Source organism: Nomascus leucogenys, chromosome 2, assembly GCF_006542625.1.
Source record: "Nomascus leucogenys isolate Asia chromosome 2, Asia_NLE_v1, whole genome shotgun sequence".
Classification (NCBI taxonomy): Eukaryota; Metazoa; Chordata; class Mammalia; order Primates; family Hylobatidae; genus Nomascus; species Nomascus leucogenys.
The window spans coordinates 10,288,106-10,313,873 of NC_044382.1; the positions used below are offsets into that span (position 1 = coordinate 10,288,106).

The 25,768-nt window shown below is 46.0% G+C and overlaps 1 protein-coding gene across 8 annotated transcripts in view; it reads right to left on the minus strand.

Moving 5' to 3' along the window:
• WWC1 (WW and C2 domain containing 1) overlaps nucleotides 1-25,768 on the minus strand; it is a 179,142-nt gene that overhangs the window by 16,440 nt on the left and 136,934 nt on the right. For 4 of the 8 annotated variants that reach the window (XM_030825315.1, XM_030825299.1, XM_030825288.1 and 1 more), the window contains exons 14-18: nucleotides 24,999-25,085; nucleotides 23,777-23,969; nucleotides 13,108-13,260; nucleotides 10,346-10,437; nucleotides 795-945 (exon numbers count right to left, since the gene is read on the minus strand). In XM_030825315.1, the coding sequence (XP_030681175.1) occupies nucleotides 795-945; nucleotides 10,346-10,437; nucleotides 13,108-13,260; nucleotides 23,777-23,969; nucleotides 24,999-25,085 (676 nt within the window). Of the gene's footprint in view, nucleotides 1-794; nucleotides 946-10,345; nucleotides 10,438-13,092; nucleotides 13,261-23,776; nucleotides 23,970-24,998; nucleotides 25,086-25,768 lie in introns of all 8 variants that reach the window. The other 4 variants (XM_030825305.1, XM_030825296.1, XM_030825283.1 and 1 more) reach the window with 1 other exon arrangement.

Sequence of the window (25,768 nt, forward strand, 5' to 3'; positions counted from 1 at the left end):
TCAGGTTTTTTATTGCCCGTGCACAGTAGTCGTCAGGAAAACATAAACAAACAAAAACACCTACATGCAGGACCTTTGTCGCCTAAATAGTGCCTTTATATAATTTTAAGAAAAGACACGACCTCTGGTTGGAGAAATTGCAAAATGATGCCTCCTTGGTGTGGAGGAGTTAGAACGAGGGCCCAGGTCCTACTGCACCTGCCGCAGGCACCTCTGTGCGGTACTCCAGGGGCAGCCTCGCTCAAACACGGCAGGTGCTCTAGCCCTAGGAGTCATGGAGACAGCTGTCTGTGGAGAGTGAATCCTGCTGTAACATGTGACCCTAGTGCAGCAGGGAAGCAGGGAGCAAAGGGAGTCTGGCCTTTTTCCTCTCGCACTGTGGGCAGGCCCACATAAAGAAATATATTTTTGGAGCCTATCTGCAAGGTTGGTTTTATTGTGCCCATTTTAGAGATGAGAAAATGGAGGCTTGAGAGGGATGAAGTCATCTGCCTAAGACTACACAGCCAGGGAGTATCGGAGCCAGAATTCTAACCCAAACCCATCTGACTGCAAGGCTTGAGTTCTGTCCAGAGAAGTCAGGGAAAATGCAGAGGGCAGAAGAAAAGAGATGGGTGAGTTGGCCTCTCCTGGTTTACTATCACCAGAATGACCCCAAGGTCACTCCATTGTGAGGGCTTGTGCCCTGATGCTGGAGGCCAAGACTTAGCTCTGAGTCTTTTCTGACTGCCTCGGCACAAGGATTGAAGGCTCTTTCCCGACGACAGCGCTTCCATCCCCCCAGCCCTTCCTACCTTTAATGCTGGGTACCCATCCATATCAGGTGAGGCTTTCTCGGTGAAAACATCCTCTTCTCCCTCCTCCTCCTCCACCTCCTCCTCCTCCTCCACCTCCTCCTCCTCTTCCTCGGCTACTGCCTCATTCTCACTGGTCTCCTCGTACCTCCTGTGATGACAAAGCACTTTGGTTACCCACCCAGAAGCCGCTCTGCCTCTGTTCACCTGCCTTTAAATACACCCAACGTAGGGCTTCCAATCCTTTTGATGATTGAAGATATATTTAAAAAGGTTTTGGGGGGCCAGGCATGGTGGCTCACGCCTGTAATCCCAGCACTTTGGGAGGCCGAGGCAGGAGGATTGCCTGAGTTCAGGAGTTCAAGACCAGACTGGCCAAAATGGCAAAACTCTATCTCTACTAAAAATACAAAAATTAGCTGGGCATGGTGGTGCACATCTGTAGTCCCAGCTACTCGGGAGGCTGAGGCAGGAGAATTGTTTGAACCCGGGAGGTGGAGGTTGCAGTGAACCGAGATCGCACCACTGCACTCCAGCCTGGGCAACAAGAGCGAAACTCTGTCTCAAAACAAAAAAAAAAATTTTTTAAGAGGCATAATTTGTTTCCAACAAAATGCATTTTCAGTGTATAGTTTGATGAGTTTTGGCCAATGTACTCACCTATGTAACCACCACTGCACTTGAGATGTAGAACATTCCATTCCCCACCAGAATTCTCTCCTACCTTTTCCCAGTTTAATCTCCACTAGGCAGCCACCAATTAGCTGTTATTATAGATTAGATTTGACTTTAGTTCTAGAGTTTCATGCAAATGGAATCAGACAATATATGCTGTTTTGTCTCTGACTTCTCTGTGTCTGCATAACGTTTGTAAAGTTTATCCACAATGCTGTATGCATCAGCGGTTCATTCCTTTTTTTTTTTCCTTTTGAATCAGAGTCTCACTCTGTCACCCAGGCTGGAGTGCAGTGGGACCATCTTGGCTCACTGTAGCCTCCACCAGTGGGCTCAAGTGATCCTCCTGCCTCAGCCTCCTGAGTTGTTGGGACTACAGGTGTGTGCCACCACACCAGGCTAATTTTCCTATTTTTTGTAGAGACAGAGTTTCGGTATGTTGCCCAGGCTGGTCTCAAACTCCTGGGCTCAAGCGATCCACCCACCTTGGCCTCCCAAAGTGTTGGGATTATAGGCGTGAGCCACCACACCCAGACAGTTCACTCCTTTTTTATCATTAATATTCCATTGGATGGCTATATTGCAACATGTTTAGATCTGTTCACCTGCCGTTAAATGCACCCAGGGTAGGGCTTCCAAACCTTGGAACGAGGTGGGTGGCTGAGGAAAAGGAGGAGGAAGACGAGGAAGAAGAGGAGGAGGAGGAGGAAGAGGAAGAGGGAGAGAAGCAGAGTTTAGTTGATGAACATTTGGATTACTTACATTTTCAAGCAAGTATGAATAAAGCTTCTTGTACATTCATGTACAACTCTATGCATGAATATAGGTTTTCATTTCTGTTGGATAGGGTTGCAAAACTAAAACACCGCATACTAGGTGGCTTAAACAACAGAAATTGATTTCTGGCAGTTCTGGAGGCTGGAAATCCACGCTCAAGGTGTCAGCAGGTTTGGTTCACCTGAGGCCCCTTTCCCTGGCTAGCAGATGGCTGCCTTCTTGCAGCGTGCTCACAGTCTGTCCTCTGTGCATGCGCATCCCTGGTGTCCGTGTGTCCAAATATCCTTGCATGACGTCCCATCCCAACTTTAAGGGTCTCGTGTTAACCACCTCTTTAAAAGCCCTACCTCCAAATACAGTCACATTCTAAGGTACTAGGGGTTAGGGCTTCAATGTATGAATTTTGGGGGGACACAAATCCGCCCCTAACAGGTAATAGAATTACTGGTTCATACAGTAAGTGTAAATTTACCCTTTTAAGACACCGACAGGCCGGGCGTGGTAGCTCATGCCTGTAATCCCAGCACTTTGGGTGGCCAAGGCGGGCAGATCACCCCAGGTCAGGAGTTCAAGATCATTCTGGCCAACGTGGTAAAACCTTGTCTCTACTAAAAATATAAAAATTAGCCGGGCGTGGTGGTGGGCACCTGTAATCCCAGCTACTCAGGAGGCTGAGGCAGGAGAATTGCTTGAACCCAAGAGGTGGAGCTTGCAGTGAGCCGAGAGAGCGCCACTGCACTACAGCCTGGGTGACAGAGTGAGACTCCATCTCAAAAAAAAAGAAAAAAAAAAAAAAAGACACCAACAAGTGGCTTCTCCAAAGTGATTTTGCCATTTTCTGTTTCCTCTGAGCAATGTTCTAAGAGTTCTAGTTCCTCACTACACTTGGTGTTGTTCATCTTTGTAGTTAGTAACTCTACTACTGGGTATGTACTTGCATCTTGTTGGGTTTTAATTTGCGTTTTCTTCTTTTTTCTTTGTTTGTTTTTAGAGACAGGGTCTTGCTCTGTCGCCAAGGCTAAGGTTGGAGTGCCATGCTGTGATCATAGTTCACTGTCGCCTCGAACTCCTGGGCTTAGGTGATTGATTCTCCCATCTCAGCCTCCCAAGTACCTAGTACTACAGGCATGTGCCACCATGCCCGGCTAATTTTGTAAATCTTTTGCAGAGATGGGGTTTTGTTTCCCAGGCTGATCTTGAACTCCTGGCCTCAAGAAATCTTCCCGCCTCAGCTTCCCAAAGTGTGAGCATTACAGGTGTAAGCCACTGAGCCTGGCCTAATTTGCATTTTCTTGTTGAGAAACTCTTCATGCATTTATGACCATCTTCCTAGGTGAAGTGTCTGTTAGAATCTCCAGCCCCCTAAAAATCGGGTTGTTGGCCAGGCACAGTGACTCACGCCTATAATTCCAACACTTTGGGAGGCCGAGGTGGTGGATCACCTGAGGTCAGGAGTTCGAGACCAGCCTGACCAATATGATAAAACCGAGTCGCCTCTACTAAAAACACAAAAATTAGCCAGGCGTGGTGGCATGCACCTGTAATCCCAGCTAATCTTGGGAGGCTGAGACAGAAGAATGGCTTGAATCCGGGAGGTGGAGATTGCAGTGAGCCGAGATCACAGCCTGGACAACAAGAGCAAAACTCTGTCTCAGAATAAATAAATAAATAAATAAATACATAAATAAATAATAAAAAAATTGGGTTGTCTTATTATTGAATTGTAAGAAATCTTAATATATTTGAGCTATGAATCCTTTGTCCGGTACGTGGACTGCGCGATTTTCTCTAAGTCTGTGGCTTGCCTTTTCATTTTCTAAGTGGTGTCTTCCAAAGATCGTAAGTTTTTGATTATGATAAAGCCCAATTTATTGATTTTTTTCTTTTATAGTTTGTACTTTTTATGTCCTAAGAAATCTTTGCCTACCTCAAAGTTGTGAACAGTTTCTTTCTTACACTTTCAGAACTTCTATAATTTCAGGTTTTATGTGTAGCTCTATAACCCATTTGAGATTAATTTTATTTTTTTTTGAGACAGAGTCTCGCTCTGTTGCCCAGGCTGGAGTGCAGTGGTGCGACCTTGGCTCACTGCAACCTCTGCCTCCCAGGTTCAAGCGATTCTCCTGCCTCAGCCTTTGGAGTAGCTGGGATTACAGGCACGTGCTGCCATGCCAAGCTGATTTTTGTATTTTTAATAGAGATGGTGTTTCACCATGTTGGCCAGGATGGTCTTGATCTCCTGACCTTGTGATCCACCCACCTCAGCCTCCCAAAGTGCTGGGATTACAGGCGTGAGTCACCGCGCCCAGCCACAGATTAATTTTTATACATGATGTAAGTGTTCAAGTTTATTTTTTTCCATATGAATATCTAATTGTTCCAACAGCGTTTGCTGAAGAGATTTTTGGTGATAGTCCTTAAAACTTTCCATTTCCCTTGGACTCTGAGGTTGGAAGGATTTGGTGTGACAAATAGGCTGTATTTGTTAAGCAGTAACTTATCTCTATTCCCATCTTGACTTCTGAAAGACATACAGAACTGCCCAGCTTCTGATCAGCATGAGACAGTGTTATCATACTGAGCCAAAAGAATCCCAGCCAAAAGCAGAGAATCTGACATCCAGCTAGCTGGCTCGGCGAGAGTGTAGGGAAACACAAAATCTCCCTGAGGATTTTCCCAGTGGGAAGAATGCATTTTGGATCTCTACTCGCAACTCTGCAATTAAAACCTCTTCTGTCCTTAGATGAGGACTGCTGCTGTGGAGGGGCCTTGGCTCTCCTCCTTGGCCCCAGCAGCCTCTCTATCTACAAATAAAAGAGCTGTTGGTGGGTGCAGTGGCTCATGCCTGTAATCCCAGCACTTTGGGAGGCTGAGGTGGGTGGATCACCTGAGGTCGGGAGTTAGGGATCAGCCTGATCAACATGGAGAAACCCCATCTCTACTAAAAATACAAACTTAGCCTGGTGTGGTGGCGCATGCCTGTAATCCCAGCCACTTGGGAGGCTGAGACAGGAGAATCACTTGAACCCGTGAGGTGGAGGTTGCAATGAGCTCAGATTGCACCATTGCACTCTAGCCTGGGCAACAAGAGTGAAACTGTCTCAAAAAAAAAAAAAAAAAGGCTGTTAAACATGTGAACACACAGGGAGCCCCTCCACAAAGCCCTCTGCAGAAGACACATTGACCAGTATTTATTGAGGGCTCCATAAGCTCCAGGTGCTATGCCTCACAACAGTGCTCAAAGAGATCATCTCCATTTCCCAGATTCAAAAAGTGAGGGGCAGAGGCCTGAGGCCTTGTCCAATGTGGCAGGCTAGTTGTGGAGCCAGGTTTGCAAAACAGGTTTGTCTAGATCCACTAAGTGCTCAACCATTATGGGGGTCTCTTCTATTTGACTGTGAATCTGATCTAAATATTCCAAGATGATAAAAAAAAAACCCCAACTTAATTTTAATTGTAAAGAGAAAAATAATTAAAATCAACAATATCTTTTCACCCACTGGAGTGGCAAAGCGGGAAAAAAAATCTGGTAATATCAAGTGCTGGTGAAGGTACAGAAACAGGCATATCCCTGTGGGAAGTGTAAAGGGGAGCAGCCAATTTACATTCTGAAGGCAATTTAGCCTTATCTGTTAAAATAAAAAACGTACATATGCTTAATTAAGTTACAGCAGTTTGATTAGATTGTCAGAGAGGCTGTAGGTTAGGGTACTCTTAATCATTGCCGGTGGGAGCATTTATTAATAAAATCTTATGGCTGGGCGAAGTGGCTCACGCCTGTAATCCCAGCACTTTGGGAGGAGGAGGCGGGTAGATCACGAGGTCAGGAGATCAAGACCATCCTGGCTAACATGGTGAAACCCCATCTCTACTAAAAAATACAAAAAATTAGCCGGGCGTGGCGGTGGGCGCCTGTAGTCCCAGCTACCCAGGAGGCTGAGGCATGAGAATGGCGTGAACTCAGGTAGCGGAGCTTGCAATGAGCTGAGATCGCGCCACTGCACTCCAGCCTGGATAACAGAGCAAGACTCCGTCCCAAAAAAAAAAAAAAAAAAAAAAAAACAAACAAACAAAAAAACAAAAAATCTTATTTGAGAACTATTCTATGATGTCTATTAAAATATAAAAAACACATGTCCTGGGATCCAGCAATGCCACTTCTCAACATCTGCCCTAGACAAATACAAGTTCCCAAGGAGGCAAATACAAAGATTTTTCCCTCTAGTATTGTTTGGTGTCATTCTCCTGCATTTTCTAACACTCTTAGTTTTATTTTGCTTGTGGATCTTAAAAAAAAAATCCAGTCTTCTGATTATATGATTTAAAGACATGTAAAAACAAATAAAATAAAAAGAGAGAGTACCAGTGACATGCTGGGTTTTGGGTGCCGAGGAAGGACTGTAAATTGGAACACACAGACAGCCTTTTGAAGACCAAAACACAAGACTCCAGAGATGAGCAGGCATGGCAAGGCCAGTTAACATCCCAGGACCAAGAGAAGCTTCCAGTCTTGGGGGAGGGGGCCGCAGATGGTTTACCCCACTACAGCAGCTCTGGGATCCCCAGCCCTCTTTGTAAGACGGCATCTGGGGGAAGTTTGAATGGCAGGGGGTGTGGAGACAGGGGGCCACAAAGGGAGAAGGAACAGAAGGCAGTTGCTAGGAGACGGCTTGAAAAGTTGCAGCAGAAGCTTGGAATTTGGTGGAAACCACTGATCTTGTGCCAGGGTTTTGGGAGATAGGTCCTGGGCCTATTTCTGGCATCAGACCTTTGCCTGTGTGATCCGTAGTAGAGTGTGGCACAGCAGTGTGCCAAGGAGAAAGAGAGAGGCAGAGAAACAGAGAGGAAAGGAAAGAGAGAGGGAGATGGCCAGGGGTCAGTGGGGAGAGACAGAGAGAGAGAGAGAGAAAGAAAAGAGAGAGAAAAGGAGCGGGAGAGAGAGATTGAGACAATTTAGAGAGAACCCTAAACTAACAAAGGAACATACAAAAATTCCAGGAACCTTGCCATCCACTTGATCACATGAAAAAATAGTAAGGGAGAAGAGTAAAACAAGAATCAGCAAACTGTAGCCAGTGGGCCTAATCCTGCCTGCTGCTTTGTTTTGGACAGTCTAAGCCATGAATGGTTTTTATATTTTAAAATGGCTGAAAAAAAAAATCAAAAGGAGACTACTTGGTGAAAAGGTGCAAATTATATAAAATGCACATTTCAGTGTCCATAAATGACATTTCAGTGGAACACAGACACTGTCATTGGTTTACATACTGCCTACGGCTGCTTTCACACTGCAATAGCAGAGCTGAGGGGATGCAACAGAATTCCTACGACCCACAAGGCAAAGAATATTTACCATCTGGCCCTCTCCAGAAATCATCTGCTGACCTCTGGAGTAAAAGATATTAAGGGAGGGCGCCGTCTGAGACTAAATATATAATTTGGGGCTCTAAGAGAATAATAATACGGAAGAGTTATTGAATGCTTCCTCTAGGTCAGGGTCTGTGTTAAGCGCTTATCATGCATAATTTTACTGAATTTTGCAAAATACACCATGACATAGTGGCTGTTTTCTAAATCTCTATTTCACAGATGAGGAGACGGAAGTTTACAGCTGTGATATTTAGCCCAGGCTGCACATTAGAATCACCCAGGGAGCTTTTAAAACTTACTAATGCTCAGTAAGGTCTTACTGATCAGAAATAGGATCCCAGAAGGAAGTTGGCTGAGCTAGACTCCAGATCCATATCTGTCTGAATTTAAAGCACATACACTTAAGACCAACTTATTTTTCCTGCTAAATGGCAAGACTCATAGGCTGTGGCCATTTCCTACATGGGATTTACCCTGTTTCCAGCCAGTAGTGAGGAACGTTCCTTCTCTTTTTCCTAACAATAATTTCGACCATGTATTGAGGGTCTACCATGTGCTTTGCACTTGATCTTCATTAGTGCCTTTCCCTTGAGTCTCTTTCAGTAACCTCACATAGTATTATTTCCTCAGTTTTCAGATGAGCCTCAGACAAGGTTAGAGCGACTTGCCCAACAGTGACACAAGGTGCGGGCTTCTGTGGTGCTCGACACATTCTGCTTCCTGATTTGGTGCTAGTTACAGAGGAGTTTTGCTTTCTGAAAATTCACTGAGCTCTATGCTTAGGTGCATTTTCTGTATGTATTTTACACTGCAATAAAAAGTTTAAAAAATACTTTGCCTAAGGTTTACACAAAACATGAAAAATCCAAGTTTCAAACCCTAGTCTATGTCATTGTTTCTTAAAGTGTATGATGAGACCTTTCTCATGATACAAGGAATTAAATAGCACTGAATTACAAAGGGAGAAAGTTGTCCCCTTTTCAATTCTTGTTCAGGCATTTTGATTACACCAAGGAGAAAGTCTCTCTTTGGCAATAGCATGTCTTCGACATTGCTGAAACATTTGCTAACCTTTTTTTTTCTTTTTTTAATAACGGGAGAGAAGGCTCAGGCTTAGCAAGCAATATATCTAACTAGACTAATAATATTGCTTTATTTTCATTACATTGTGTTTTCCACAGTTACCTTTTGAAGCAGACTTGGCTCTTGGTCTACCCAGTATCCACTTTTTCCCTTAGTAACAGAAATTTGATTTTTGTACCCAAATAACAGACCTCATTCTCCAGTCTCGCTTGCAGTTAGGCAGGCTAAGTGGCTACGCTTGGCCAATGAGAAGCAAGCAGAAGTTGCTGTGTGGAACATTCAGGAATGCTTCTTAGTTAAAAGGTGTACACAGGCATGCTCTCTTTTGTCTTTCCTCTTTCCTGATGGTTACCTGCCTGATGGCTGGTGATCCAGCAGCCATCTTGGGCTATAAAGCAGCCTTGGTGATGGAGGTCACATAGTAAAGACAGCAAAGCAGACAGAGGAAAGGAGCCTGGATTCACAGTAATACCGTGGGGCTGACAGAATTGGATAGCCTTGGATTGCTTCCTCCCGTTTTTTTTTTTTTTTTTTTTTTAAACAGAGTCTCACTCTGTCACCCAGGATGGGGTGCAGTGGCACAATCTCGGTTCACTGCAACCTCTGCTTCCTGGGTTCAACCAATTGTCCCTGCCTCAGCCTCCCAAGTAGCTGTGATTACAGGTGCACACCACCATGTCTGGCTAATTTTTGTATTTTTTAGTAGAGATGGGGTTTTGCCATGTTGGCCAGGCTGATCTCGAACTCCTGACCTCAGGTGATCCATCTGCCTCAGCCTTACAATGTGCTGGGATTACAGGCATGAGCCACCACACCCGGCCTCTCCCATTATTTAAAAAATTTTTTGAGATGAGGTTTCACTATGGGTTCAAGCAATCTTCCTGCCTCAGCCTCCCGAATAGCTGGGAGTACATTCCTCTTCTTTCTTTTTTTTTCACTCTGTCACCCAGGTTGGAGAGCAATGGTGTAATCTTGGCTCACTGTAACCTCCCCTTCCTGGGTTCAAGTGATTCTCCTGCCTCACCCTCCTGAGTAGCTGGGATTACAGGCGCGCCCCACCACGCCCAGCTAATTTTTGTATTTTTAGTAGAGACAGGGTTTCAACATGTTGGTCAGGCTGGTCTCTAGCTCCTGACCTTGTGATCCGCCCACCTTGGCTTCCCAAAGTGCTGGGATTACAGGCATGAGCCACCGTGCCTGGCCCTCTTCTTCTTGAGTGAAGAACAAGTAAACTTCTATTTTATTTCTGTCTAATATTTCTGCTCTCCATTCCTGAAAGTCAAATGCAATTCCCAAGATCTCTTTAATTTATGGCAAACTACACAAATTTTCCATTTAGAGTAACATAAAGTTTCTTTACTTTTTTTTTTTAAGCAAAATAAATGTCACTATATCAAGATAAAGAACATTAGGTGTGAACTAGCATAGGTGATTCATGGGAAACAAAATGGCAAATTTGAAAGGAATTCTGGGAACCATCGTACTAGGTTACATTGCCTTTTTGCCTGTAGAGAACCTGTGAGGAGAGGGGTTCTCAACCTTCCCAGTGGAACCCTTCTCTCAGTTGCACTGGCATTGGGGGATCTCATCGCTGGGCCTAGGTCCAGGCAGGGCAGCTCCTGGGGCCCAAGGGCGTGCTCACTCACCAGCTGTCTTCCAGTGTCTGTGTGCTGCTCCTGCCCTCCTGCCTCTTCTCCAGCTCCACTGCTGTCTGTTCCAACAGAGCAGACACAGCGTCCTATAGAGACAAAGGTTGCTGGGTCATTGGGTACAATGTAGGTGCCACCCTACCTGCCAGGAATCAGAGCATCTCAGAGCTGTGACCCTCCCAGTGAACTGATGGTGAAACCAAAGACCAGAGTGGTCAAGTGTCCTGCCCAAGGTCACTGATAAACTGGAAAAATTGTCCTTAATTCCTTCAACTAGCAGTTCTCCAGAGAATAGCTCCTGTATGTATGAACCTACTCAGAATCGTGGTGGAAGACAGCCAAGTTTAGCAGTGAAGTGAGAGAGAATTAAGGTCTCTGACTGTAAGGAGACCACAGGGTCATCAGACCAACGTGTGAACCATCAATAACATAACGCAATAAGGATATGACATAAAGAGAGGTAATAGGAGAGATAAGTATTGGCTGCTTGGGAACAGTGGAGCAGTGATAAAGCTTGGGAAGTTGCATTCAGGGAGGGCTTCCTGAAAGAGGAACATTTATACTGAATGGTATCTACAGTGAAAAAGCCCATGTGACTTGAGGAAATTATTTAACCTCTCTGAGATTGTTTCCTCTAATAACTGCTAGAAAGGGTTGTTATGAAGATTAATTGAGACTCTACACCAGGAACATAGAAGAATACCTGGCACATAATTGGCATCCAGTAAATGGTAGCTAATACTAAAGCAAAAACTGGATCCTGTAGTTTTCTGAGCACATGGTTAATTTGTAGTTACCCTTGGTAATGTGGGCCAGAGCCTGAAAAATTCCTGACATTTTCTTGTAAGGAGGGAAAGAGGGAACTAAAAGCAACTGAAGGCCTGGTATATACCAGGCACTGTGAAAGATGGTTTATGTGTAGCATCTTATTTAATTTTTACAACCATCCTGGTAGGTGGGAATTATTATGACTCGCTTGAGAAACAGGAAGGAGAGAACTAGTGTGTCTGGGGTTGATGTTACTTACTCAAGGTCATGCTCTAGGAAGGAGAGGAGTTTCAAGACCTTTACCAGCTCACTGTCTGCTTTTGGAGTGAGAGACCTGGGTTTGAGATCTAGCTTTGCTGATGAGATGTACATCTTAATGTAATTTGGTTATCTCTCTGAGCCTTGGTAAACTGCACATAATAAACAGAACAGTGCCTGATGCAAAAGGAAGTACAGAAAATGATGATGATGATGATGACGAAAAAGAAGTTGGGGTGGGGAGGGAAAGGAGAGGAGGAGGAGAAAGAGAAAAAGAAAATAGACTTAATTTATCTATTTGCTACCCTTATCTTTACCTGTATGTCCCAACCCATCCCCTCCATTGAAATTCTAGGCAGTGGCTGTCCAAACTAACCAAGTACTGACAGAGGGAACAACCTCTACAGAGAGGGAAGAATCACTACAGAGAATTACAAGAAAACCTGAATCCAAAACACTGTCTATTTAACTTTTTGATGTGACCAGGATCCCGTAGGAGTCCAATACCCTATATGTAAGACTCACTTCGCTGCTCAACTGAGTCCTGACCAGTCTACCTGCCCAGGAGGTTTGGGCTTTCCAAACAGGCGAGACAGTTTAAGGATATTTTAATACATTAAAGCGTACTGCACTAAAATGAAAACAAAACATTTTTTTTTCACTGAAAATAGGCAAATATAAGATTTTTTTTCTTTTCTTTTCTTTTCTTTCTTTTTTTTTTTTTTTTCCTGAGCTGGAGTCTTGCTCTGTTGCCCGGGCTGGAGTGCAACAGTGTAATCTTGGCTCACCGCAACCTCTGCCTCCTGGGTTTAAGCAATTCTCCTGCCTCAGCCTCCCTAGTAGCTAGGATTACAGATGACTGTCATCATGCTTGCTTGGCTAATTTTTGGAATTTTAGTAGAGACAGGGTTTCACCATGTTGGCCAGGCTGGTCTCGAACTCCTGACCTCAAGAGATCCTCCTGCCTCGGCCTCCCAAAGTCCTGGGATTATAGGCATGAGCCACCACGCCCGGCCAAGATTTTCAAATAACAAAGTCATAATGGAACAGTTACCAAGTGCTCTTTAAAAATATTTCTTCAAAGCATCATAAAAACTATTTTCTTATTTTTATTATTATCATTTTTTTTTTGGTAGAGACAGGCCTCACCATGTTGCCCAGGCTTGTCTTGAATTCCTGGCCTGAAGAGATCCTCCTGCCTCGGCCTCCCAAAGTGCTGGGATTATAGGCATGAGGCTCCGTGCCCACCCTCATAACAACCTTTTAAGGCTCATATTAGACATTAAAAATTGGAGGCTCAGAGAGGTGATATGACTGACCTAGCCCTCTGATTCTCTTCCCATGACTTCCAGCTGTCTCTTATACAAAGCCTCCACTATGGACCTTGAACAAAGTAGGGGCCCAAGAAAGGCTAATCTTTTATCTTCCATAGTTTTCTACATCCTTCTCCATTTCATTTGTAAAAAATCATGAATTAAGGTTTTCCTTAGCCAAGTGGTATTAGGTAGAGCAAAGGACAGAAGGAGGAAAAACAGATGTGGAAGAGTACAAGTTGCGGAAGGGGAGCCGCCTGCCCGTTAGTGGAGATCTCTCCTTCCCTGTCTTCTCCTACTTCCTCCACCCCATTGTTCTCCTCTTATGATGCCCGACCACCTCCAGTTCTGGGAGAGGCTTTCCCTTCCAACATCCAGGTGCTGCCTTGTGGGAGGGTGGCGCACCTGGTCCCGGCTCACCGTGCTGGCAGGCCCTGGGGCAGGGGCCATGACTCCCACTGGCTTGAGCTCCCTGCTTTGTTTCTTCAAGTATTTGTAGCTGAGGAGGTTGTACCAGCGAGTCGACCTCTCCCCAGACCGGCAGACCTCCGCCAGGCTGATCTGGGCACCTCCCTGTTGGGGATGGAAACAAGGAGAACATAAGCGGCGGGGGGCAGGGGGGTGGGGACACCAGGTGTCAGGGAATTTGGTTCAAGGGGACAGTATGGAAAAAACACCACTCCAGATGAGAGGTAGGCATCCCGGCAGGAAGAGAGGCCAAGTTGTTAACATTTCCAATTAACTCATTTGTTCATTCATTCATTCGTTGATTGGTTTAATCATTTGCCAAATCTTTACTGAAAACTTATCCTATGAATTTTTTTAATTAAAAAAACTATGATAAAAAAAACCTTTAGTTTACCATCTTTGCCCTTTTAAGTGCACAGTTAGTTCAGTGGCATTAAACATTTCGCGCATTGTTGGAAAAGAGATCTACTGAACACTCTCATCTTGCAAATCTGAAACTCTACACTTATTAAGCAACGACTTCCTTTTTCCCCTTCCCCACAGCCCCTGGTAACCACCACTATATTTTCCGTTTCTATGAATTTGATGACTTTAGATACCCTGTATAATTGGAATCATATAGTATTTGTCTTTTTGTGACTGGCTTATTGAACTTAACAATGCCTTCAAGGTCCATCTGTGTCGTAGCATGTATCAGAATTTTATTCCTTTTTTGTTGTTGTTTATTTGGAGGTAGGGTCTCACTCTGTTGCCCAGGCTGGAGTGCGGTGATGTGGTCACAGCTCACTGTAATCTCGAACTCCTGGGCTAAGAGATCCCCCTTTCTTTTTAAGGCTGAATAGTATTCCACTGTATGGGTATGCTACATTTTGCTTATCCAGTCATCTGTTGATGGACATTTGGGTTACTTCTACCTCTTCACTATTGTGAGCAGTGTTGCTATGAACACAAGTGTACAAGTAATTCTTTAAGAACCTGCTTTCAGGCCGGGCGCGGTGCCTCATGCCTGTAATCCCAGCACTTTGGGAGGCTGAGGCGGGTGGATCATCTGGGGTCGGGAGTTCGAGACCAGCCTGACCCAACATGGAGAAACCCCATTTCTACTAAAAATACAAAATTAGTCAGGCATGGTGGCATATGCCTGTAATCCCAGCTACTCGGGAGGCTGGGGCAGGAGAATTGCTTGAACCCAGGAGATGGAGGTTGCAGGTGAGCTGAGATCGTGCCATTGCACTCCAGCCTGGGCAACAAGAACAAAACTGTCTCAAAAACAAAACAAAACAACAACAAAACCCTGCTTTCAATTCTCCTGAATATATGCCCAGAAGTACAATTGCTAGGTCATACGGTAGTTACATTTTTAACTTTTTAGTGGAACTACTAAACTGTTTACCTTAAGACTCGCTAAGGGAGTGCTTATAATCCCACCAACAATGCACACGAGTTCCAATTTCTCTACAACTTCACCAACACTAGTTATTTTGTGTGGTTTTTTGATAGCCATCATCCAAATATGTGTGAGGTGGTATCTCATTGTGGTTTTGATTTGCATTGCTCTGATAACTAGTAATGTTGAACACCTTTTCACTGCATGTTGGCCATTTGTATATTAATTTTGGAGAAATGTCTATTCAAGTCCTTTCACCTTTTCAAATTGGGTTATTTGATTTTTTTGTTGTTGAATACCCATTCTGTGTTACTTATATTAAGCACTAGGTTCTGTGTTATGTACTGAGGATAATGATGGTCTCCACTTGGTTCCACCTTCTGGGAGCCAGCACTCTCCCAAGGAACTCAGGAACTGAACACGTAATTAATTCTAAGTGAGGTAGAAAACTGCATATCATTTCTTCTCCACTAAATTTGCAAAAGTTTAAAAAATTGACAACAAATGCCATTGGTGAGGTTATGGGGAAATAGGCCCTCTCTCACCTTGCTCGTGGAACTGTAAAATGGCAGAAACCCAATGGAAGGAATTTAGTCGTATCTAGCAAAAATATAAATGCATTTTACCCTTCGACCGAATAATTCTCCTTGTAGCTGTCTATCCCACAGATACACCTGCAGAAACCTGCACAAGTACAAAATGACCTACAAACAAGAGTATTCATTCTGACCCTCTTTGTAATAGCGAAAATTTTTTTTTTTTTTTGAGACAGAGTTTTGCTCTTGTTGCCGAGGCTGCTGGAGTGCAATGGCATGGTCTTGACTCACCACAACCTCTGCCTCCCAGGTTCAAGCGATTCTCCTGCCTCAGCCTCCAGAGTAGCTGGGATTACGTGCCACCATGCCTGGCCCTTTTTTTTTTTTTTTTTGTATTTTTAGTAGAGACGGGGTTTCTCCATGTTGGTCAGGCTGGTCTCGAACTGCCGATCTCAGGTGATCCGCCCACCTCAGCCTCCCAAAGTGCTGGGATTACAGGTGTGAGGCACCCGGCCAATAGCAAAAGATTTTAAATGACCCAAAGGTCCAGCAACAGGGAACAGACTAAAAGAACTATAATCTATCCATACAATGGATTATATAGCCATGTAAAAAAGAGGAAGATCTCTTTTTACTGATGCAGAGAGATGGCCAGGCTATATTGTTAAGGGGAAAAAATAGCATGGTGCAGAAAAGAATATATAATATGCTACCTTTTATGCAAGAGAGAGGGGGTAAGTATATCTGTGTCTATAGTCTATCTACATATTACACCATGTTTGAGGTGCCGGGGCAGTGAACATGATCATATGTGCACAAGAAATAATGGAAAGATGAAAAAGAAATTAATCAAAGTGGTCACCTATACAGGATAGGTGGTGAGGCTGGGGTGGGGAGAGAGCATGATTTCTCTTCAGTAAACCTTTCCATACAATTTTTCTTTGAATTATGTAAATATATCCCTTAAAATAAAAACAAACTATAACAAACTAACCTGACTGACTATAAGCTCACAGAGAAGGGAATTATTTCAAGTGACTTAATATTTTTACTGTTTTTTTTCTCCCCTACACCCTTCCTAGAAATTACTACAAACTAATTAATCATTCCTCAGAGGCTTTATTGTTTCAACATGGGCAAAAATGAGCCCTGGTCAGGTTTGGGAAGGTGGTCAGCTCACCTTCCCCTAACACACCAGTGTTGGTGGGTGGAAGGGGCTACCCAGATTCTGTGCTGATAGGTGGTAGAAATACCAAATGCCAGTTTGCAAAATGGACCTGTAGCCAAGTGTATTAATCCGTTCTCATGCTGCTAATAAAGGCATACCCGAGACTGAGTAATTTTTTTTTTTTTTTTTTGAGACGGAGTCTCGCTCTGTTGCCCAGGCTGGAGTGCAGTGGCGCGATCTCGGCTCACTGCAAGCTCCGCCTCCCGGGTTCACGCCATTCTCCTGCCTCAGCCTCCGGAGTAGCTGGGACTACAGGCGCCCGCCACCACGCCCGGCTAATTTTTTGTATTTTTAGTGGAGACAGGGTTTCACCGTGGTCTCGATCTCCTGACCTCGTGATCCGCCCGCCTCGGCCTCCCAAAGTGCTGGGATTACAAGCGTGAGCCACCGCGCCCGGCTGAGACTGAGTAATTTATAAAAGAAAGAGGTTTAGCTGACTCACAGTTCAGCATGGCTGGGGAGGCCTCAGGAAACTTATAATCATGGCAGAAGGGGAAGCAAACACTTCCTTCTTCACATGGTGGCAGCAAAGAGAAGTGCCGAACAAAAGTGGGAAAAGCCACTTATATAAGCATCAGATCTCATGAGAACTCACTCACTATCATGAGAACAGCAGCATGGGGGTAACAGCCCCCATGATTCAATTACCTCCCACCAGGTCCCTCCCACAACACATGGGGATTATGGGGGCTACAATTCATCAGGATGCACTGGAACGTGGCAGGGCTGTGCTAGGTCTGGGACAGTGAAAGGTGGTTTCTGAGAGCACAGTGGTGCGTGGGGAGAGGAAGAAAGCACGATGCTGACACTTCACTTGTTTAGTACCAGCTTCCTCATCTGGAAAACAGGGAAAATAACTCCTACCTACCAGCCTATTGGGAGGATCAGAGGGAATTAAATGCTTGGCACACTTCAGACACCCAGAATAAATGTACATATATACAAATATTTGTCTATTACTCAGTTATTCATTCAATAAAAACTCCCTAAGCCCTTCGCAGACTCTGGAGCCACAGAAGCATGTAAGACATGATTCTTCCCCAAAACGGGGCTCATGGTTTCCTAGGGAGATAGACAGCGATTTAGATATTACAGTTCAGAACATGCCAGGCCATGTGTGAGGTATGAGGGGAAAGGACCAGGATCACAGCTTTGAGGTGTAACACCTCCAGCAGATTATTATTAATTCTAACAAGATACACTGTTTATCTGGGGCCGGCTCACAGCTGTGAGTATTGTCTACCTCAGTAAACTGGATGCACTTTTGAGGGCATTTACGTATTCATTCATTCACTTATTCAACACCCAAAAATCTGCTGAGAAGTCTTATGTGCCAGGCACTGTTCTGGGTGCTGGAGATAGAGCAGAATTGAAGGCAGATAAATATTCCTGCCCCATGACCTTATATTCACGTCTAGAGGAATCAGACAACAACTCCATAGGTAAACTCCATACTGTGTTTCATCGAATCTAAGATGCCATCATTTAAAAGTGTACCATTGTTTTATGCAACAAGAAAGAGAAATAGTTGCCAATGAAACTATAACCTGTCATCTAGTACACAGCGCATCTTGATTTCAGAAATAAAACGTAAAGATAACATGTACCCTAGAATCTATGAGGTACAGCGAAATGTTAGGTGATAAAAGGTGCTGTAGAGAAAATACTACAGGGAAAGGGGCTAGGAGGGAATGGGAGAGCAGAGAGGGTAATGGGATTTATATAGGGTGGAAGACCTCACTGAGAAGGTGACATTTGAATAAAATCCAGAAGGAGGTGAGGGAGCACCTGGGAGGACAGAATGCCAGGCAGAGGACACAGCAAGTGCAAAGGCCTGGAGGGGAGCACATGTTGGTGTATTCAAGGAACACGAGGCTGGAGGAAGAGTTTTGGGGATATAATCCCAGAGATAAGAAGCGGCCAAATCCCAAAGGGTCTTGGAGGCCAGGCAAAGGACACAGGTGTTGACTCTAGGTGGAGACATAAGCCATCATAAGGTTTTAGCGAAAGAATGGCATGCACTGATTTACATTTAAACAGGATTAGTGTGGCTACTCTGTTGAAAAAAGAGGAAGGGGAAAAGGACAGAAGCCGAGAAACCAAGTAGGAGATGGCTGCCATCATCCAGGTAAGGGAAGACAGTGGCTTGGGTCTGGGGAAGCGGTGAGAAGTGGAATCTAGGGTTCTTTTGAAGGTGGAGCTAAGAGGATGGGGTGAGGGAAAGAGAGGGGTTAAGGATGACTGCAAGGTGTCTGGCCTGAGCAATGGAAGAATGAGATTGCCATCGGCTGAGACAGCGGAGACACAGGATGAAAGGTCAGGGGCATTCTTTTGGCCATGTTAGTTTGAGGTCCTATTTTACATTTAAGTGAAGATGCACAACAGGCAGTGGAGATACGAGATTCGAGGCGAGTGGGGAGGCCCAGGCTGGAGCCCTGCACTTGGGATGGGTTTGCAGCTGGGAGACAAAATGAGATCACCAAGGAAATGAGTAGAAAAGGGGAGGATCAAGGACCCAGCTCTGGGCCCTCTGACATAGGGAGGTCAGGGAAATGAGGAAGAATCAGCAAAGGAGACCAAGATGCTAGAGGTGAGGGGAGAACAATGGAAGAGCGAGGTAACCAGGAGGCCAAGCAAGGGCAAAGGATGTTGAAGGAGGTGGAGTCAGCCACTGTGGCAAGTGTAGCTGGCAGGTCCAGAAGGAAGATGGAGAGCTGGCCTCTGGTCTGGTAACAAGGAGCTCACTGATGAACATGAGGAGCACACCGTCGGTACAAAGATGAGGGCCAGGCCAGGCATGGTGGCTCACACCTGTAATCCCAACACTTTGGGAGGACAAGGTGGGCGGATCACTTGAGGGAAGTTTGAGACCAGCGTGGCCAACATGGTGAAACCCCATCTCTGCTAAAAATACAAAAATTAGCCAGGTGTGGTGGCGCGTGCCTATAGTCCCAGCTACTTGGGAGGCTGAGGCAGGAGAATGGCTTGGACCCGGGAAGTGGAGGTTGCAGTGAGCTGAGATCATGCCATTGCCCTCCAGTGTGGGCAACAGACTCTGTCTCAAAAACAAAAAAAAAAGAAAAAAGAAAGATGAGGGCCAAAGTCCATGTGGACTGGGTTACAGAGAGGAAGGGAACACCTCTTTCAAGTTTTGCCATAGAGAAAGGGAAAGAAACAATGTAGTAGTTTGAAGTGGAAATGGGGTGAAAAAAGTTTTAGATCCGGCGTGGTGGCTCACGCCTGTAACCCCCAGCCCTTTGGGAGGCTGAGGCGGGAGGACTGCCTGAGCCCAGGAGTTCAAGACAAGCCTGGGCAACATAGTGAGAACCCATCTCTACAAAAAATACACAAATTAGCCGGCCATGGTGGCATGTGCCTGTAGTCCCAGCTATGGGGGAGGCTGAAGTGGGAGGATCACTTGAGCCCAGAAGGTCAAGGCTGCTGTGAGCTGAGTTCATAGCACTGCACTCCAGCCTGGGCAACAAAGCAAGATCCTCTGTCAAAAAAAAACAAAAAAACTTGTTTTGTTTTGAGCATGGGAGAAATAACAGCATGATGATATACTGATAGGCTGGATCCAGTGGAGGAGGGAAAATTGAAGATGGAGGAAAGAGCGGAATGGCTGCTGGAGTAATGTCCTTGCGAGAAAATGGGGGCGGTGGCCTCAGACAGGAGTGTAGAAGGCCCATCCTCAGAAGCCAGGGAAATGGCAGAACCTACAAGAACAGCTAGATATGGTGTGGGGGCCCTCTTCTGAGTCTGTCCTCTCTTCTCTCCCTGAGAGAAGTATGAATTAGTCATTGTGATGAGTGGGTGAGTAAATGGTCCAGGGAGATACAGTATAATTTCTGGGCAGCATTCAGGGCTCATGGGAAGTGAGTGATCACCATTTCCAAATGACACCATACAGCGTGGTTGTGTGCACTATTTTTTCCAGTTGCTCAGTTGGAGAGGAGGGGGTGGAGAATTCGCTTTGACAGGGCTGGGTTTTGCCAAGTTAGTATGCCAAGGTGAGAGGAGGCAAGGGAATGGTTGTAATGGTGAACCATGGGACGTAAGTGGGGCCTGAGAAGCAAGCTAGCTTGAGAGAGTCCGGGCTGGGTGGCATTGAGCTCAGCAGTAGAGCAGTGGGCAACTAGGCCCCCTGCAATGCCATGCTAGGGCATTTGGTGGAACTGTTGCCTGCGATATTGGGAAGGTGGGCTGTGTATTCCTCCAAACCTGTAATCTGGGTCTGGGGACATGAGAGACACTCATAGTAACCCCCTGAGAAGTAGCATGGTGAGATGGCTACACATAAGGAAGCTGGAGTCTCTGTTCAAATCCAGGCTTTGCCATTTTCTCCTTGGATGACCTGGCAGTTTACTTAGCCTTTCTGGGCCTTGATCCCTTATCTTCCTGGGGCCATTGTGAAGATTAAATGAGATACTGCACGTGAAGTTCTTAGCCCACTGGTAGACACACAGACTCGGCTCAGTACAGTTGCTGCTGCTGCCTGGCTGGAAACAGACTGGGGATTCCACACACCCTGCTGCCCGGAGTCTCTGCGTGGGAGCGGACAGGCCCTTTTTCCTCCCATCTCACTTCCTCTCCTCCTCCAGCCACCAGAATACGACAGCCTGACACTCCATGTCCCCACCGTATACGAGAAAGGAGGTTTCCCATTGGCCGCAGGCAGAGACAAGCTACAGTGAGATGAGCGCTTTGGCTGCTGCCATGGCAACCAGCAATGACCAGACTTCAATTAGGAAGGAGGAATAAAAGGCATCCAATTAGAGAAGAAAATAGGATTGAGCCTCTTCTCGCTTAGGAATGCCCAGGGCCAAGGGAATGCTTCGCTGGAGGAGCCCAGGCTTGCCAACCCCTTCAAGTCACCACCCCCACCTCTGGGCTCCAGGGAGCCCTGTGCTGGCAAAGAGACGACAGAGAGGCGCTGACGTGTGTGGACTTCAGAGGTAGACCTGCTGGGGTTCAAATACGGCTTCTGCCACCTTCCTGTGATAGGAAAGGTCTTTCGCCTCTTTGTGCCTCAGTTTCTCCACTGGAATACGCTACCTATTTTGCAAGGTTGGAGTGAGGATCAATAGAGATAATGGGCTGGAGGTGGTGGCTCACACCTGTAATCCCAGCACTTTGGGAGGCGGAGACAGGCGGATCACTTGAAGTCAGGAGTTCAAGATCAGCCTGGCCAACATGGCAAAACCCCGCCTCTACTAAAAATACACAAATTAGCCGGGCGTGGTGGTGCGCGCCTATAGTCCCAGCTACTCTGGAGTCTAAGGCAGGAGAATTGCTTGAATCTGGGAGGTGAAGGTTTCAGTGAGCCGAGATCATGCCACTGCACTCCAGAGACTGAGAGCAGGACTCAGTCTAAAATAAAAAAAAAAAAAAACAGAGATAATGCATGTAAAGAGCTTAACTCAGTGCCTGCCATATAAACTGCATCCTACTGTCATTAACTATTGCATTATTGTCAGTAACAACATCAATGGCAGTGATGCTGCATTGTACTCAGCTAAGAAGGAAAGAGATGGGAACTGATATCCAGTGAGCACAAAGTGCAAGCACTTTGCTGCTCTACATTCTTGCTACACAAAGTGTGATCCAGGAACCAGCAGCACTGGCCTCACCTGGGAGCTTGTCAGAAATGCAGAATCTCAGGTTCTGCTCCAGACTTGCTGAATCAGAATCTGCATTTTAGCCAGAGCTCCAGGTAACTTGTGTGCATGGCACAGTTTGAAGCGCTGCTTCAGCACCTTATTTAGTCTTCAGAGAACCACCTCCAGGAAGGCAGTATGAGCCAGATTTTACAGATAAGGGAACTGAGACCGAGAATTGAAGATTGTGAGGAGACACGGCTGGAAAGGCAAGCCTGGTGACAGCCCCAGGCCATAATCCAAGGATGTGGCCCCACAATGCCATGATAGAGAAGCAGATATAGCGCATGCAGATCAAGGCAAGGATGCAGAGCAAAGAGATTCTCTTCTCTGGGCAAAGGTCTGTGATTTATAGCAGGAGAAAGGGGCGAGCCCTCCGAGAAGGCAGTGAGAGAGTCTCCACCTTCCAGCTTCCGGAAATGGAGGCAGGAGAGGCTCGGAGGGGTGTACACATCTTGTTTCTCCCCTTTGCACGTACCCCATATTTTCCTCCATCACTTCAACCCATCCATTTCCAACATGGCCCTCCTCACAGTTTGTTTACATCTTAGCCATCAATGCTGGCACCTTGTCTGTTTGGCTCCCCCATTGAATCCCCAACCCCAGACACAGGGGTGGGGACACAACAAGCTCCCAGTACAGATCTGAGCATGAGTGGAGCGACCTTCTAGGTATAATGCCCACGCTTGGGCTCCTTTGTGCCCACAGTTGAGTTATCATTAAAGTACTCTAACACTAAATGGCATCAGGGTTAACAAAGCCCTTTACTTCTTTTAATTCACTTGTACATCACAAGCCCGAGTTAGCTATTATATAAATCCCCCTTCTACAGATGGCAAAGCTGAGTATCTGTCTGCACTTGGGTCTCCCTGTCTCTTAGCATACAATGTACCTGGGCTACTTCATCCCCAGTCCTGACTCTTGCCAATGCAGTGAGAGATGGAAGCTGGAGGAGGTCAGTTTCAGGGAGGAGGCTGGCAATGGCCCCACTCAATGAGAACCCACTGTGGATCAGACACTTGAATAGGTGCTTTACAGGTGCTATCTCAATCCTTATGAAGATTTTTCTAGTGGGCAGGATGGAGGCATTATCATTTGCATTTTAGGGATAAGAAAAATGAGGATCAGAGATGTTAAGTACCTTGCCCAAGGTCATCCAGCTATACGGCAAGTGGTAAAGGTGGGATGTGAATGCCTATGTGTTTGTTTTCATTATTCTGTGCTTTTTTTCTTTTTATTTTTGACACAGGGTTCTGCTGTTGCCCAGGCCAGAATGCTGTGGCATGATCAGCTCACTGCAGCTCAAGGGATCCTCCCATCTCAACCTCCAGAGTAGCTAGGACTACAAGCATGCACCACTATACCTGGCTAATTTTATTTTTTGTAGAGACGGGGTCTTGCTGTGTTGCCCAGGCTGCTTTCGAACTCCTGCACTTGAGTGATCCTCTGGCCTTGGCCTCCCAAAGGGTTGGGATTACAGATATAAGCCACCACACAGCCATAGTCTGTGCTTCTTATCTAATCTCTCATGCTGCATAGTAAAGCTGCGGTATGTGGCTTTTTCCAGGTTCTGGCAGTTTTAAAAGGCACTTTCAGGTCCATCACTCTTCCTCTCGTGAAAGAGCTCCTTCCCTCCCACCCTAAGTCTGAGAACAACATTCACCTGTGGAAGTCTCGCTGCCTAGAATCCAAGATGAGCCTGATTGATAGCACAACCTGCATTTCCTTCGAGCCTTCTTCCTGAAGCTCAGGGTAGACCAATCCCCATAAACACAGAAGGCCGGCCAGCCAGCCAGCCAGACACGGCCCTTACCAGGCACTCTTCCAGATGGCTCCTGTCGGTGGTACAGACGTCAACTCTTAAGGTCTTCTGGTGAAGGGCTGGATAGGACATGGATACCCAGAACACCTCATTGAACACTAGAGTGTCTGAGGCGTCCAGGGGCCGAGTCCGGAACAGGCAGGTAGTGCTTTCAGAGCAAGGAAGGACAGCCACGCGGATATTACTAGAGGGAGACAGAACCGCAGGAAATCTTGGGTCAGCCCATGCCTGGGGCTAAAATCTTGGACTAAACAGCTGCTGAAATCCCTAAGCAAACAACAGTGGATGAGAGTTTGCAGAAGTGAGGAATCCGGGGAAGCAGGCCTCTATACACTGGAAGGAACTTTGACAAATCAAACAAAATTCCAGATGCATTTGTCCTTTGGTCCAGACCGTTCACTTCTAGGCATTATCCCACAGATGCCCCGGCCTGAGTACCAGTGAGTTATGGAGGAGGCTATTCCGCCTGGCACCGTCTGTGTGGGCAAAAGACTGAAATCGACCCAAGCATCCCATCTTGTCTTCCTTCTGTTTTGTCCACCTTCCTGCCCTTCCTTCTTCCCACATGTGCCACCCTCACAGTCTGGCTGGGTGTAGACCACAGACACATAAGCTTCTGTTGCCACCCTCCAGGCCTTACAATCGGGGAAAACTTGGAGGCAGATGAGTGCAATAAAGGATAAACCCATCTACCATGGGAGGAGCCCACATGCGGACAGAGCAGGTGTTTGCATCCCATCAGCATCAAGGTAACACGCAGTCACACCCCTCCAAGAGAAGCACAATGACTGGTGTTGACTCTTGGAAACAGAAGACCCAGCTCTCTCTGCAAGGAACACTTGAGCTTAGGAGAAGATAAAACAGACTGTGACCATCTTCTCCACGAGGCTCAAAGTCCAGGAGGGTAGGGCCCAGGAAGGCTCTGCTCACCACCCCATTCCTAGAGCTGGCATGCAGCAGGTGCTCAGCACATAATGGGGCAGGAATTCACACAGTCATCTAGAGAGTGCTTGTCTTTACAGTTGGTGGGCTTGCCATTGCGCCTGTATTCACATGCACAGAACTGACATTGAGCATCACAGTCATATGCATTACAAACCCACAGTGCCTTGACAAAGCCCATAACTGGATCAGGACAGGGCAGAAAAGTGACCCCCAGGGGTAACTCCAGAGGGTGAGAGTATGATATACACCTGTCCAGCTACATACTCACACTTTCTGGTCTTGTTGCTGCAACAGAGCAGAAAGGTTACTCAGCTGGATGATTAATATTGCAAATTGCTTATTCTTCTCATCATACCTGAAATGAAAAGGGGCATATGAAGTACCTATTAGTAACACACTCGTCTCTCTCACTCCTTCTCTCTGTTAAAAGTCACAGGACGTGGCTGTTGGCTGCCCTGGGGACTATGGTGAGCCTAACAGCACAGGCCCAGTGCTTTGCTGCCATGCAGGGATGTAGAGCTAGAGCTGCCAATTGTTTGAAAAAATTTTTTTGTTTTGAAACAGGGTCTCACTCTGTCATCCAGGTTGAATGCAGTGGCATGATCAGGGCTCACGGTAGCCTCGACCTCCCAGGCTCAGGTGATCCTCCCACCTCAGCTTCCCAAGTAGCTAGGACTACAAGTGTGCACCACCAAACCCAGCTAACTTTTTTTATTTTTAGTAGAGAGGGGGTTTCATCATGTTGCCTGGGCTGGTCCTGAACTCCTGGAATCAAGTGATCCCTCTGCCTCAGCCTCCCAAACTGTCAGGATTATAGGTGTGAGCCACCGCGCCCAGCCAGTTGTCTGAATTTTTAAAAAGAACCCATAAACGTGGGTGAAATTTCATGATATGGAAATGTTGTCAACTAATTCCTATTAAAAAATATTGAAGGCCAGGCGTGGTGGCTCATGCCTGTAATCTCAGCACTTTGGGAGGCTGAGGCAGGCAGATCATTTGAGGTCAGGAGTTTGAGACCAGCCTGGCCAACATGGTGAA